This window comes from Herpailurus yagouaroundi, unplaced genomic scaffold (genome assembly GCF_014898765.1).
Source record: "Herpailurus yagouaroundi ecotype Mexico unplaced genomic scaffold, PumYag 77, whole genome shotgun sequence".
NCBI lineage: Eukaryota > Metazoa > Chordata > Mammalia > Carnivora > Felidae > Herpailurus > Herpailurus yagouaroundi.
This window is the reverse complement of record NW_024412388.1, coordinates 24,289,440-24,305,322: the sequence shown is the minus strand read 5'-3', so window position 1 is coordinate 24,305,322 and position 15,883 is coordinate 24,289,440. Positions and strand designations below refer to the sequence as shown.

Sequence of the window (15,883 nt, the reverse complement as noted above, 5' to 3'; positions counted from 1 at the left end):
ATTACAACACACAGGAATGTATGAGTGGGTAAAGGACCCAGTCCCACAGTGGACCTGTGAATGTCTCATCAGCGGATTACTACTTTGGGAAGTCTGAACACTCCATTAAAGGTCAGTCACAGGTAAAATTCTAAAGTCAGAGACCATTTTGAAAATGCTAGAACTGTCCAAAATTAAAAAAGCAAAAGTTTCAGCAGGACAGCTGCACTTGACTATGACCAAAGTGCCAACATCTACTATTCCACTCTTGATGGTACAAATCCTGAGGCCCCCTTCTAAGCTGGAGCACCACTAAGAGAGAGATGCTACTGGCAGTCAAATTTACATCCTGTTTCTAGTCATCTCCATTATTTTTACCTGGGAACAGGTGGAGGAGGAGGTGCCGCTCCTCGGCCTCTCACTGGCACCCCACGTCCGCGAGAGGGCTCCGGTACTCCGTTCAAGTAGGAGAGCTCTAGAAACTGCTCCTGGCAGATATCATCCATCATATCCTGCAAATGAAAGATAATGAGGAGTACTGTGCTACATCTCCACCTTCCGCTGAGAAGTCGTCCAGCCCACATAAGCCTTGGATCCTAAGACCAGATCTGAATGCCTGGATGAAGACTCAGGTCATGCATTCTCTGAAGTCAAATGGCACCCTACCTGTCACCTCTTCGAGGAAAGTCCTGATGGCAGACCCCCTCATTATTCAGCTGAAGCTCTTCATCACTGGTCCCTACCTAGCTCTCAAGATCACTTCCATCCACTCTCCATGGACAACCTCCTTTCAAGCCATGTAAAATAACTTGTCGTTCAGAACCTGGCATACTTGTACATCCATTCGTACAAATAGCTTCCTCTTCCTAGAACAGTAAAAGCCACTACCATTAGATAGGCTCTATGCATTGGGCACTTTATAATAAGCTCTCTATAGATTCTGCAGTTTAATCTTCAAGATAACCCTGAATTAAGTAGGCAGATCTTCCCATTTTACAGTTGGGAAACAGAATCAGGGCATATAAAGCCACCAGCCTAAGGATATAGAGCTAGTAAGTAGCAGACTCGGTATGAATTCAGAAATTACCTGTCTCGCAAATCTAGGCTTTGAATCATCAGACTATATTGCCTTTTTTTGTCCACCTGAAACACTCAAACTTACTCTTACAAGACTTAATCTAAAATACTACCTTTTGAAAAACTTTCTTTGATGCTACCCCCACTCCCTCCTCTTTTTCTACAGCACTGTGTATTTTCCCTACCCAAGCACTTACCACGTCATTTTAGAATTGTCTGTCTTTCTCACTAGATTGTGACAAAGGAGCCATTTTTGTAACTTCAGACCCAAGCATAGTATTAGGCACCTACCAGATACTTAACAAATGTTTGGGATGAACAAGGAACCTGAGGCTCAGAAAAGTGAAATAATAACTTGTCCAAGATGACGCAGATAAAGGTCCCAGTCCAGTGCTCTTCCTACTGTACCAGGAAGCCTCTCTGGTACAGTTAATGGTTCTAAGGGGAAAACGGAGGCTCTGGTCATGGATGCAAAATTAGGGTCACTTTTTTGTCTTCACAAGAGAGAAGAACTGAGTCAAATGCCATTTGCATATCTTTTCAATATTTCCTGATGAGAGCCATTCAGTTTTAACACTCCATGCTTTTTTATATATCCCAAGTGGACAGAGCTTCGAGAATAGATGATTCTAGTTACCACAGAGATGCCCCCCGCTTAATCTTCACCTCCTTCCTACCTTACACATTACTGACGCTTGAGACCCACACAGGAGAGTCAAATGACCAATGACAGCCCACGTGCCTAGATTCTTCTAGCTGAGGAAACCCAGATCTGCCTGGCAGGCATCTTTTCAGAAGATCCACTTACACGAAAGCCTTGTAAAGCTACCCCTTTTGAGAAATATGCTGAGACCAAGGATCAAGAGGAGACTGGCATTCCCCCTATTCCTTCAGAAACCAGGTGGCTTAGGATGCTTCAATAGAACACCTCAAAACGAGTAAAAAGAACTCCATCGAGGGAAAATTTACCGGCTCTTTTTTCTCTTGGGTATTTTAAATTGGCTGTTTTGTGTTTAAACATTCTAACGAAGAGGAGGTACTTGGAAGCAAAGCCGCTGCTGAGACATCTGAGACGGGGCTGGACTTCGTGGAGCTCGACATTATAGGTACACACTGCCTGTAAATTTTTGCTCTACTTATTCTCACACCTGCTGACACCACGTCTAGTTCCAACTCCTCACTTTACGTACACAAGAAAACCAAGAACTGTATCTCAACTCCTCTTAGTTTTAGTGATGCAAACATGATGCTTACCCAATTCTAGTTAATAGTATTTCAATGCTTCCTAAGGTTCCAGATTCATCCTTGGTCATTAAATATTCAACTGTAGTATGTTAACTCTGACAACTAGCAGGACTTGCTGAAAGGCAAGAATCACACCATTTTCTACTTATTCAAAGAATGGACCCTCTGACCAGGTGGTAATAATTATGCAAGACAGGTAACTTGGTCTGTCCCAACTCTTCCTGGGCCTGTTACATTCCAGAAGGAGAGATGCACACCAATGTGTTTAATATCATCGATAGTCGAGCCTGTTAACAATCATGCCTCTTTCAAATCAAACTCTATGTAAGTAAATTCCTCCAGGAGAAAGAGTCCTGAATGTACCTAGGTCAAAATTTAATCCATTAACACTGGATGTTAGAAGCTTCTTGCTGTTAGTTAACCCTCTACACTTTCTAGAGTCTAGAACATAATTCCTTGAGTACAGGGGGGTTTACGACCATCTTAGCCATTTTATCATCATCACCTCCTGGTTCCACACTAGTATCAATACACTTAGCTCAGTGAAGACTCTGTTCAATCTTTTTTAACCAGATGTTAAAATGCCAGACACACTGTGGACTCAAAATACTGACAACAGATACTGCTATATAACTAAAACCATATTAAAGGGTAGAGTGGGTTTGGGGCACAGTGCTTTAAGAACTAGGTACAATTGGGGCGCCTGGGTGGCGCAGTCGGTTAAGCGTCCGACTTCAGCCAGGTCACGATCTCGCGGTCCGTGAGTTCGAGCCCCGCGTCGGGCTCTGGGCTGATGGCTCAGAGCCTGGAGCCTGTTTCCGATTCTGTGTCTCCCTCTCTCTCTGCCCCTCCCCCGTTCATGCTCTGTCTCTCTCTGTCCCAAAAATAAATAAACGTTGAAAAAAAAAAAATTAAAAAAAAAAAGAACTAGGTACAACTAACAGACTACCGCAGAAAAGTGAACATAAATGTAGAATTTGATATGCAATTTCAGAGATCATGATTATGCAGAGATCATGATTAAGAACCCCTGCCTTAGCAACAACACTAGATCCCAGTTCTCGCTCAAAGATATAGAATGTGGGATTCCTTACTGGTACTAGGAACTTCTTGACTTCCTCCATAGCATGGGCCATAAGAGCATAAGCCTCACATGGGGGTCCAAAGACTTCAATGAAGACATGCAGATCCATATTCAAGTGGGCATATTTGGGATCTCCACCTTTGCGCAGCTCTTCCTCCTATGGAAAAAATGCAGAAAAACATCATCACGTGAATGCGAGAAAATGATGCCATTACCTCCAGTCCAATGAGACGGCAAAAAATAACCTAAACAGGTGAGAGAAATAGTAAAAGTGTAAGAAGAAAGCAAAACAAGGTCTGGAGAATAGTAATTCACACAACATACTAAACCTATAATCGGTCTGCTAAACAGTTAACGACCGTCATGAATTCGGTGCATTCACTGGAGCTCTTATTAGATGGTATAGAAGAGACTCACTTAATTCCAGTCTCCAGATATAGCAGTTTGCCAAGCATGCATGCATTCATTCATCTATTCATTGCCAAGCATTTGCTCTTAAATCCCAAGTAGAGCCGTTAAACACCAGCTTTTCTTTTTTTAACTTTTATTTAAAAAAAAAAAAAAAAAAGTTTTTTTAATGTTTATTTTGAGAAAAAGAGATACAGTGCAAGTGGGGGAGGGGCAGAGAGAGAGGTGAGAGAGAATCCCAGGCAGGCTCCACGCTGTCAGCACAGAGCCCAACGTTGGGCTTGATCTCATGAAACCATGAGATCATGACCTGAGCTAAGATCAAGAGTCGGATGCTTGGGGCACCAGGGTGGTTCAGTCGGTTGAGCATCTGACTCTGGCTCAGGTCATGATCTCACCGTTCATGCATTCGAGCCCCACATCTGGCTCTGTGCTGACAGCTTAGAGCCTAGAGCCTGCTTCAGATTCTGCATCTCCCTCTCTCTCTGCCCCTCCCCCACTCAAGCTCTGTGTCTCTCCCTCTCAAAAACAAATACACATTAAAAAAAAAAAGTCGGATGCTTAATCGACTGAGCCACCCAGCACCAACCCCCTGCTCTGTTTTTTAATGTTTATTTATCTAGTTTTGAAAGACAGCACAAGCAAGGAAGGGGTGGGGGCGGGGGGATCCCAACCAGGCTCCATGCTGCCAGGCTCTACAGTATCAGCTCAGAGCCTGACGCAGGACTCAAACTCACAAACCACGAGATCATGACCTGAGTTAAAACCAAGAGTCGGATGCTTAACTGGTTGAGCCACCCAGATGCCCCTAACTTTTTTTTATTTATTAAGTCATCTGTAGCCCCAATGTGGGGATTGAACTCACAACCCTGAGATCAAGAGTAGCAAGCTCTACTGACTGAGCAAGCCAGGTGTCCCAGCACAAGCTCTTCTTATTTGCTTATATGGTCTGGGGAGTTCTAAGGGAGGAAGGAAATCAGGATAGAGTGAAGAAATTTCATGTAAATCTCATTAGCTAGAATAACACACTTCAACCGTAACTGTATTCATCTAGTGAGAAATGTGAGGGGACAAAAAGAGGCTCTGAGAAAACAATGTTTGTCAATTCAGGCTACATAAAAGGAGCCCTGAATAACTAAGTTTTAGGCTGTACCCTGGTTATGTCTCATCCAAACAGCTGACCCTAGAAGATAATACCGTTTTAGTGGGAATTTTTTTTAGCACTTACAAACAAAAAGCCTATGGGGCTAGAACATGGAAAAACATGTAAGCATTAGGTTCTGTTGTCAGGATTACTCATGGTTCCTTTCCAAATTCTTTTAGTGGGCTTCACATTCCAGCTGGCTAAAAAAAAAAAAAAAAAAAAAAAACAACAACAACAGCAAACCCAAACAACTAGTCCTCAGACTCGCCTGCACACACAACGTTATTGCTCTCACTTTTCTATGTTACCGGAAAGGGAATGTGCTGTTCACATTTTAGTGTGTTTAGTCTGGATAAGTTTTAGTACATCCAGCCCCCCTTCCAAGTTTTCACAGACAAGCTTACTAACATGAAAACTGCTACTGCTGCTTCTATTACTATACAGTTAAGAACCAGAAGGAAAAAAAACCCAAGCAATCAGCAGGGCACACCTAGGCTCTTCCGGGTTGCCAAACAAGTAAATTAACCTGGTCTATAATCTCTTATATCCAAGGCAAATTTAAAGGATTTGCATCCTGTACATATACAAGTGTTGGCTTCCAGAAGGTATGTTTTCTTGCCTCACTCACGTGAGCTTACCTTGGCTTTGTCTCTCATTGAGCCCTTGCCCAGAACAGAGATCTTGGCACCTGTCTCTTCTTGCAGTCTTTTGATTGTATTTCCTTGTGGTCCAAGGATCTTCCCCACAAAATTGAACTGACAGAAAATAAAAACAGATTTCTATTATACTATATGTTAACTAACTAGAATTTAAATAAAAATTTGAAAAAAAAAAAAAAAAGATTTCTAAATACCCATGTTCCTATAAAGCATTTCCATATATGTTATCTCATTTGGTCTTCAACAACCCTGTAAAATAGGGAGTTACCATTCCCGTTTTACTGAAGGATATGCGAGGATATACTGAAAAAGTGAATAATCTAAGATTATACAACTAGGAAGTAGCAGTTCCTAGACTTGAACTTGGGTTTCCTAATGTAATCTGGTGCTCTTTCCATATTATCACACTACAACCCTTAGTATTTTAACACACATAAATATTGGTAATGCAGTGACTAACCTCAGAACAGACAAATGACATTCTTTTGTAGTACTTGTTAGGTAAACTAAATATAACTAATCTTTTTCCTTGAAAAGCGGGGGAGGGGGGAGAAGATGTGGTATGTATGTACAATGGAGTACTACTTGGCAATCAAAAAGAATGAAATCTTGCCATTTGCAACTATGTGGATGGAACTGGAGAGTATTATGCTAAGCGAAATTAGTCAGAGAAAGACAAATATATGACTTCACTCATATGAGGAATTTAAGACACAAAACAGATGAACATAAGGGAAGGGAAGCAAAAATAATATAAAAACAGGGAGGCAGACAAAACATACAAGATTCTTAAATATAGAGAACAGAGGGTTGCTGAGGGGTTGTGGGAGGGGAGATGGTCTAAGTGGGTAAGGGGCATTAAGGAATCCACTCTTGAAATCATTGTTGCACCATATGCTAACTTGGATGTAAATTAAACAATAAATTAAAAAATAAAAAATTTTTAAAAAGGGAAAGAGGAGGAGGAGAAAAACAAGAAAGCATTTATATAAAAGCAAAATGTTAAGAAATAAAATTAACTTCATCTTGTCAAGGATTTGTGTTAAATTTCCTATACTTAGATTTCATGTCATTGTTTCCCCTATGTCAATTTTTTGACAGAGAACAACTCTTCAGTTTTTCTCTTTGAACTTGGAGGATGAACAAACATTTCAGAAAGAAACTCTTTTTGATAATAAAGTTGATTATATTTCCTTCCTGGCTATAGGTATGCTGTTAGTTTATGGATGTAGAGGTTTCAACTGCCAGGAACAAATACTACAAAAAGCAGTACTTGGAAGAGAAGCTTCACAGGCTCAAGTATCTGATGTGTCATAATCTCCAGAAGTCTTTATTGCAGCCCGTAACTCTTACACCTACAAAGATGATGAAGTGAGGCCTTTTCTGCCTTACCTTGGGATACTGCTTGACAGGTATCAGTACCCGCTCCTTCAGTTTCATGTTCTTGTGAGAAAATAAATCCAAGTAATTCTCCTCATCGTCCTTTTTTGAATCTCCTTTCTGAATCTTCTCAATTTCTGAGTAAGACAAACACAATTTAGTTTTGTTCTGGTAACTAAAGGCAAGTTTCCGAGTCTGCATAAAGCAGTGACGGTCGAAGACCAAACAGTTCAGATGAATGTGTTAATTTCAGAGACTGGCTGAGAGCACCAAAGCTGTGTGGAGTTGGCTAGGAAACCCAAAGCCTGCTTCTCACGAACGCAGTTTGCTTTTCCACCCCCACCTGAAACCGCTACATCAGAGCCGTTCAAATGTTTCCTTAGAATAAATGGATTTAACAAAACCAATGCACAGAGATGGGGAAAAAGGGATAAATGAACGAAAAAAAGTCTGCATCAAGAAAAAGCACAAAGTCGTATCTTGATGAAAATACAAAAGTCAGTAATTTAAACATACAATGGAGAGCGCTGTTAAAATTTCATTGTGACAGTAAGTAGTTCTTTGGATGATAGTCCTTAGGAGTTTGAAAGACACGGTTCTTAGTCTACCACTCACTAGTTTTGTGAACTTTGAAAAGTTATTCAATTGCTGTAATTTTTGGCTCCCTCATCTGTAAAACAGAAGCAATATGCACCTCATGAGGTTGCTATGAAGACAGAGTAAAATAACATATGTACATATGCTAATTAAAACCCTTGGGGGGGGGGGGAGGGAGGAGGGCGCCTGGGTGGCTCAGAGGTCGAGCATCCATCCAACTTCGGCTCAGGTGGTGATCTTGCAGTTTGTGAGTTCAAGCCCCAGGTCGGGCTCTCTGTGCTGACAGCTCAGAGCCTGGAGCCTGCTTCGGATTCTGTGTCTCCCTCTCTCTCTGACCCTCCCCTGCTCACGTTCTGTCTCCCTCTCTAAAATAAACGTTAAAACAAAAAAACATTTCCTAGGAAGTGCTTAATATACAGTCAACATTAGTCCAAATTCAATGTCCTAAAAGAAAAAAATGCACCAAGGCACTTTCAATTCACAGGTCAAGATAGTTTCATCAGATATGACCTTAGTGTTCAAAAAGATTTCCTATCATTAGTGAACTTCATTCATTCATTCATTCATTCATTCATACACTCACTCACTCACTAGAAATGTCTGAGTGCTTCCTATAGAGAGGCAGATGAAGGGAGAGATACAGGATGATCATTAACCACTATGGAAGACTTAATAAGGGCCAGACACCTATCCTACAAAATATAGGAGATACAACAGAACAAGTTAGATATGATCCCCACCTTCACTATATTTATACACTGACATTAGTACAGTCTGTGAAGTTGGCAATGAAGTACAGATAAGTGCTATGACAGGAGTACTAACAGAGATGGAGTGGTACGCACAGGCAACTAAAAAGTTATGTGGTCCACTGAAAAGAGTAAGAAAAAAAAATTATACTCCCTAAAATTATTAGAAAATTCTAAATAACACATAATGTTCTCCTTATATACTATTCTAACACTGTGTTTCTATCTTCTATAATTTTAAGGTAAGGGATCTCAAACTTCAGTATGCATCAGAATGGCTTCAGAGGGCTTATTAAACTAGATTGCTAGGCCCCAACCCCAGTCTAGGATTTGTGTTAGGAATGTGCATTTCTAGCAAGTTACCAGGTGATGCTGGTATTACTGACCTAGGGACCACACTTTGAAAGTCACTGGTTTAAAATATAAAGACTACTACTTCAGGGTACCTGGCTGGCTCAGTCAGTGGAGTGTGGGGCTCTTGATCTCCGGGTTCTAAGTTCAAATTCCACATTGGGTGTGGAGATTACTGAAGGAAAAAAAAAAGATATACTACCTCAAACACATTATTCAAACCCATACCTTTAACAGTTTTTAAAAATACTGTTTAGACTAAGTCCAGCTGTGAAGTATATAGATGAAGAAGTCACTTTGACATTCTCACACTTCGTAAGAATTCAGAATTTCAAACTAAAGTATTCCGTTTATTAAAAAGCCTAATTTCAGATGTTATAGTATGGGGTGAGCTAACCTGCTTATGCCCAAGAACACATACTCTCTTGCTTTCTGACAATTAAAACTGCTAATCATATTGTGAATCTTTTTTTTTTTTTTAAAGTAGGCTCCACGCTCAACATGGAGCCCAACATGGGACTTGAACTCACGACCCTGAGGATCAAGACCTGAGCTGAGATCAAGAGTTGGATGCTTAACTGACTGAGATACCCAGGCACCCCCATACTGTAAATATTAAGTAAACCTTTACTCCTATGGGAAGAACTATAGACAACAGTGCTCTTCACACTCCTATGTTCCATTGCTTGGAAGAGAAAACAAATTTGACCTTACAATTAACAGGCTAAATGCTTCATTCAACACCCTATTTGTTTGTTGTTTTGCTGCTGATATATCCTGACCTCTATTCCCTCCTCCCACTTACTAATATTAGCTTTTTCTAGTCACTAGTTTTGAGCCTACCATCTTTAAATACATCTCTTCTTGAATTTCCAAAACTGAAAAACTGGGTACTCAATCCTCAAAAGTCCTAGGAACAAAGATGCCACATTTGTGATCTGAAAACATCACTGAGAAGCTTCTAAAAATGTGGAACAAATTACACGCCTCATTTTATCTATGTCCTAATTGCTACCCTCTAGTAAGGCCCTTCTGCTGTATTTTATACTACTTTCCAGAAACTTTACTTGGCCAGTGCAAGAAGGTAAGACTCAAAGCCTGTTGATCTGTTGTATTCCTATAGGAAGCAAGGTTGAAAAAATTGAAACCAGTAGAAAGATTTGTTCTTATGCAATGTAATGCACCCTGAGAATTTCTAACAGGATCTTTCTGTTTTATTTTGTACTAGCCATATCTTAATTAGAATCTCTTTGTCCAATTTATCTCACAATTTTTAAAAGAATATTAAGGCATTTTTAGAGAATTCTAAGAATTCTTTATAAGAGAATATAAGTTATTTACATAAAACTGAGAATTGAAAAAAGAGTCAGGGAAGTTTAGCCTTGAAAGAAAAACACAAAGAGGCAACTTTATGTCTTTAAGAGGGGCCATCTTCCATGTTTAGAAGGGGAAGGACTGAATATTAGTTCAGTGTCTACTATGTATCAAATACTGTACAAATATTATCTCATTTATCCTACAAAATAACTCAGTGATGTAGCTGGTACTATCCCCATTTTACAAATGAGGAAACAAACTCAGAGAAGAGTCTCTAAGTCACAAAGCTATTAAAGTATCAGAATATAGTTCAAAACCCAGGCTTTGTCTAACTTCAAACCTCATGCTTTTATTACTGCCTCTCAATGAGGAGTTTCTGGAGGGAGCGGGGCACTTTTTTTCCACAAGAAGAGTTGATTGTGTAAAATGTTGGGAAGTACAGTTCTACCCTCAGAGACGGTCATGAGGTTAAAGGCAATGAAAGGACTCTGTGGGTGCTTCAGATGTACAGTAGCCTGATCTTGCTTTTCTTTTCCAATTCTGTATTTCTCTCCTTGGCTTCACTTCTCTTGGAGAGCTGGGAGTAGGCCGTATTGGGAAGGAAAAAAAAAGTCAAGAAGCTTCCTAAAAATGGTTTAACCCTCAGGCATAAGTACTTTCTAGACAACCTTTCTGAAACTAACTCCTTTAAGTGATCTTCACTTGTGCCTCTGGAGACCTTGGATGTCCCCAGAGCCAAAGAGAGAAAAGTGAAAATGTAAACAATACAGAGAGGTGACCCACTTGTTTTTTAGCCAGGTGCTTCCAATAATCACATTCCACCTAGTGCTTCTACACGTCAGAAATTCTGTACTGTTTCACTGTCTTTCAGCCAGGACTACGCCTATTTAGCAGGTGAAAAGAACCTGGGCTCAGAAAAGTTATGTAACTTGTCCAAGATCACAAAACTAGTTAGGGACAGAGCAGGTACTTAAATCCAGGTTACTCCCTTCCAACACTTGAAGCAAATTCAAAATCTTGTGGCATTTCTCTTACTCTAACTTAACCATTCCTTTTTTGGTAGATCTTACCACAATCAGATTGTAAACTCTAAAGGATGAGAACTGTTTCGTAAACGTATGCCTCAGAGGAAAGAGCAAGAGTTTTAAAGCCAGACAGAACTGGGTTTGATTCCCAGTTCTGCTACACGCTTGGAATGTGACCTTGAGCAAGTCATTAAACCTCTCTCTTGAGGGCACCTGGGTGGCTCAGTCAGTTCAGCGTCTGACTTCGGCTCAGGTCATGATCTCACAGTCTGTGAGTTCGAGCCCTGCATTGGGCTTTGTCCTAACAGCCTGCAGCCTGCTTCAGATTATGTGTCTCCCTCTCTCTCTGGCCCTTCCCCTCTCGCACTCTGTCTCTATCTCTCTCAAAAATAAATAAACATTAAAAAATTTTTTAAAAAGCCAACCTCTCTCTTAGTCTTCCCTACTTACTTTTAAAAAGGAGGAAAATAAAAAAAGAAAAAAAAAAAGATTTAATAAATGCAAAAATGTTAATACTAGAGAAGTTTGGGGAAATTATATACAAACTTTATCATCTGGATTGGCTTAACTAAAAACAGATTACCATGTACATTTCATTAACTGAACATTTGATAAAGGCTGCATAAGCAACGACAATGGTCAACATTTTCTAAGGCATCCAATGATAGTGTTTTTAAGAGGGCAAGATTCATAGAATATCTGCTCCAAAAGGTCAGGGGTCATACACTGCTCTCAATTTCTGCTCTTCTAACCACACTACTCCTTCTCTTGTTAATGATTTCCAGACCGCTTCCATCACTAAACTGTGTACCTGCCATTTTTATAAATCACTTAATACACAATAGGCATCTATAAATATTTACTGAAAGAAACATGTTAACACCCTCAACCTTCCTTAGAGATTCATGAATTTATTATTCCCAACTTTATAATTCTCTGCCCTATACCTTTTTTGTTGGTACCACCTTTTGGAATCCCAATTCCAGTATATGCTTACTATCTTTGTATTAAAAAAAAAAAATCTGTTCTTTTTATTTATCAAATTACTTACTATATTAAGCAAGAGCACAGACCAATAGGTTCTTAATCTTTTTTGGGGTCATGGGCCCCTTTGAGAATCTGATGAAAGCTACAGATTATCTCCCTAGGAAAAGATAACACAGTATTTCACATACAGTACAGACTGAGGGTGGGTACTGGTTCAGAAAAATCCCCCAAAGCCTGAGTTAAGAGCCCTCTAAGGGGCTCAATTCTCACACTCCAAGATAGTGGCAAACCCTATTATGGTATATTGACCATGGTCTCCTGAATCTCTTTCTTAGGATACATTTTAGAATTTCTAAATTCTTTTTTAAAAAAGCTTTTTGAGATAATTACAGATTTATAAACAGTTGTGAGAAATAAAAGATCTCATATACCCTTCACCCAGTTTTCTCCATGATAATACTCTGCATATACACAATACAGCATCATAATTAGAAAATTAACATTAATACAATCTACTGACTTTGTTCAGGTCATCAGTTTTACACCTACTTTTGTGTGTTTAGTTCTATGAATTTTAATCAGTCACGTGAACACCACCACAGTCAAGATGCAAAACATGTCTATCACAGGGATTCCTCATGCCACCCTTTTGTAGCCAACTGTCTCTCACCACTGGCAACCACTTGTCTGTTCTCCATCTCTATTGTTTTGTATTTTCAAGAATGTTTAATTAATGGAATTATATATTATGTTTCCTTTAGAGATTAGCTCTTTTTACTCAGCCTAATTCTCTTGAGAGCCACTCAAGTTAACATTTATCTCTTTTTACTGCTGAGTAGTAGTCCATGGTAGGAATGCACCAGTTTATTCACCTATTGGAGGCATACGGTTTGTTTTCAGTTTTTGGCTATTATGAATAGAGCTGCTATGAACATTCAGGCACAGGTCTGTGTGAAACTAAGTTTTAATTTTTCTGGGATAAATGCCCAAGAAACTGCAACTGCTTAGTATGGTAAACATATGCTTAGTTTTGCAGAAAGTTGCTTTATCAGAAAAAAATGTATGCTAACAATATTTTGCTTAATCTTGCTAGTATTATGTTCTGTAAAAATGGTATTGTACTGTATGTATCTAGCCTTATGGGACTTACTTTTCTAACATTAGATTTCCAACATTTCTCCATGTTGTTGCTTGTAGCTGTAAGTTTTCATTTTCACTGCCTTGTAATGATCTCATTTTGAAAATCTCACAGTATTCAATCAATGGTGAAACAAGTTGCACCATTCTGTGAACAAGGTGCACCATTTTATGAATGAGGCATTCATGTGCAAAAGTTTCTATGGGCATATTCCTAGGAATGGTGTTACTGAATTTTAAGAAATTTAAAAGTTCAACTTTCAGATGAAATGCTAAACTGTTATCCAGAGTGTCTGTATCAATTCACACTTCCACCAACAATGTTTAAGAGTTCCTTCTAATTAGGGGCGCCTGCATGGCTCAGTCGGTTGAGCATCCGACTTCGGCTCAGGTCACAGCTCGTGAGTTCGAGCTCTGTGCTGACAGCTCAGAGCCTGGACCCTGCTTCTGTGTCTCCCTCTCTCTCTGCCCCTAACCCACTCGCATTCTTTCTCTGTCTCTCTCAAAAATAAACAAACATTTAAACAAACAAAAAAAAAAGAGTTCCTTTTAATTCTCATCCTCTCAAGCCCTAAGTCTTGTTTGACCTAGTTAAAAATCAACATGTCCACTTAAAAGTCCTATCATAACACTAGTTCCCCCATTCACGCAAGCTTCCCAGGACATAAGGCGTATTTGTCTTTTCATTCAGATCTTCCTTTATCACCTTCAGTAAAATTTTAAGTTGACAATAAGTGATCACAATATTCTTCTTCTGTAATATTGAGAAAAAAAATTCTTCTTGCCTTACAGAATGGCCAGGAGACAGAATTAATGAGTAGCATATCTCATGGCACATATTACATGCTCTAAATATTATTTAATGTTATTGTTTATGATTATTCACACATTTTGAGTGTTTTCTTGCTAATTTCAAGGCAATTGATATATTCTTTTAAATTTTTCTTAATTTTTAATTTTTTGGTACTATTCTAAAAATGAGATTTTGTCAATTCTTTTCTAATTGGGTCCTGCTCATGTATCAGAAACCTACTGATTTGTACATCTCTATATTGTAATCAGCCACATCACTGACCACTTTCCTAAGTAAACAACAATGTTGTTGCAAACAGTTGTAACCTCTGCCTTTTTATCCTACTATTGATACTTACACCCATATTCAGTCTAGAATTCCTTTGCAATTCCACTTTCTGATTTTAATAGGTTTTGCTAGCCTTGTAGAATGAAATGGATATATTTCTATGACATATTGTGAATGAAATAAAGGAATTAAGTATTTCGAAGTTTCAACAGACTTTGTCTTTAAATGTCCACTGGGTGCTTTTGAAAGATGGATTTCTAAGTATACGTTCAAGGTCTTCTGGGGACTGTTAATCTCTTCAAGATGTTTACTTACTTCTGAGTCATTTACACTAACTTATATTTTCCTAATTGTACAAAGTAGAATAAAAAACACTGAGACACATAAAAGCATTTTGTTTATTATATAAATATATAACACAAAATAAATTATTTTTGTTTTAGAAAACAAGCATGGGTAAACTGATTCCTTGCATGTCTGCTAATGCGTTTAACTGTCATCACAGCTTGAATATCAACTAGGCTAACACAGAAGTCTATATATTCAAACTGTAAATTCCTCAGAACTACGTTGATATTTTTCCATTATGCAATGAAGATGAATACTCATTCATCAAATATTTAGTAAGAGGCCATTCTGTGAGGCAGTCTTCAAGGAACAAGAGATACAGCAGTGAACAAAGCAGACAAAAGATCCCTGCCCTGGTAGAGCTAACATTCTAGCTGTGAAAGAGGTGTGGTTAAATACAGAACTACAATAAATGGTGCATCAGATGCTGGTGAGTGCAAAATAAAGTAAAGCTGGGAAAGGGACAGGAAGAGGTATGTGACTGCTGAAGGAAGAGTGGGCTGCATCTTGAGGCACCTCCTCGGAAATGAGCAGAGGTGCCTGGAGGAGTGTTAATCCCAAGAGCTAGGCTCTGCTCTCTGGGTTTCCTTCTTTTTCTTCTGGCCTTATTATCTTTACTGTCATGTTAGCTACCACTCCAATGCGTTCAAATACATTACAGTATTTTGTGCAAGTAGTACAAAATATTTTCAAAGTACAATTTTTTGCAGGTACTATATACAGTAAGGGGTGGGGTGGGTGGGGATGGTTAGGTGTGTGGATCCAGATTCAGATTGACTTCAAATCCTACTTATGCTGCTTACAAATCTTGTTGCTGTAGGCAAATTAATCTCTGTGTGCCTTCATTTCCTCATTGGTAAAAGTGAGGATAAGAGTAACTTCCTCATAGTATTGTCACAAAAACTAAATATTTGATATAAAAAGTGCTCAGACCAGTGCCTAGCACAGTAAGTGTTAAGTATCATTTTTCTTACATGTATCCTTATCAGACTTTAAATACTACTATTCTGTCTTCTCAGAGTCTCACTTCCTCATAGTTGGTGGACTTCACACTCCCTTTCCCAGATCATTCAAAAATGATCCAGGTTCCGCGTGAAAAAAAAAAAAAAAAAAAAAAAAGATCCAGGTCCAACATATATCAAGACTTACCCATGCTAAGAAGCATCCATATACCCTTCTAAGACTGTTCTTTCAATGAGCCGGCATTACCTCAACCCCAATTCTCCAATTAAAATTTCAAATCGATTTTAAAACACAAAGAAAAAGAAAGAAAGAAAGAAAGAAAGAAAGAAAGAAAGAAAGAAAGAAAGAAAGA

At 39.0% G+C, this 15,883-nt stretch overlaps 1 protein-coding gene across 2 annotated transcripts in view; it reads right to left on the bottom strand.

Moving 5' to 3' along the window:
- The window catches only part of KHDRBS1 (KH RNA binding domain containing, signal transduction associated 1), a 38,448-nt gene that overhangs the window by 19,881 nt on the left and 2,684 nt on the right, over window positions 1-15,883 (bottom strand). For both annotated transcript variants that reach the window (XR_005787999.1, XM_040467750.1), the window contains exons 2-5: window positions 6,989-7,113; window positions 5,576-5,692; window positions 3,396-3,542; window positions 358-491 (exon numbers count right to left, since the gene is read on the bottom strand). Coding sequence is in view for 1 of the 2 variants with exons in the window: in XM_040467750.1 (XP_040323684.1) it covers window positions 358-491; window positions 3,396-3,542; window positions 5,576-5,692; window positions 6,989-7,113 (523 nt within the window). In the remaining variant the exon portion in view is untranslated. The remainder of the gene's footprint in view (window positions 1-357; window positions 492-3,395; window positions 3,543-5,575; window positions 5,693-6,988; window positions 7,114-15,883) is intronic.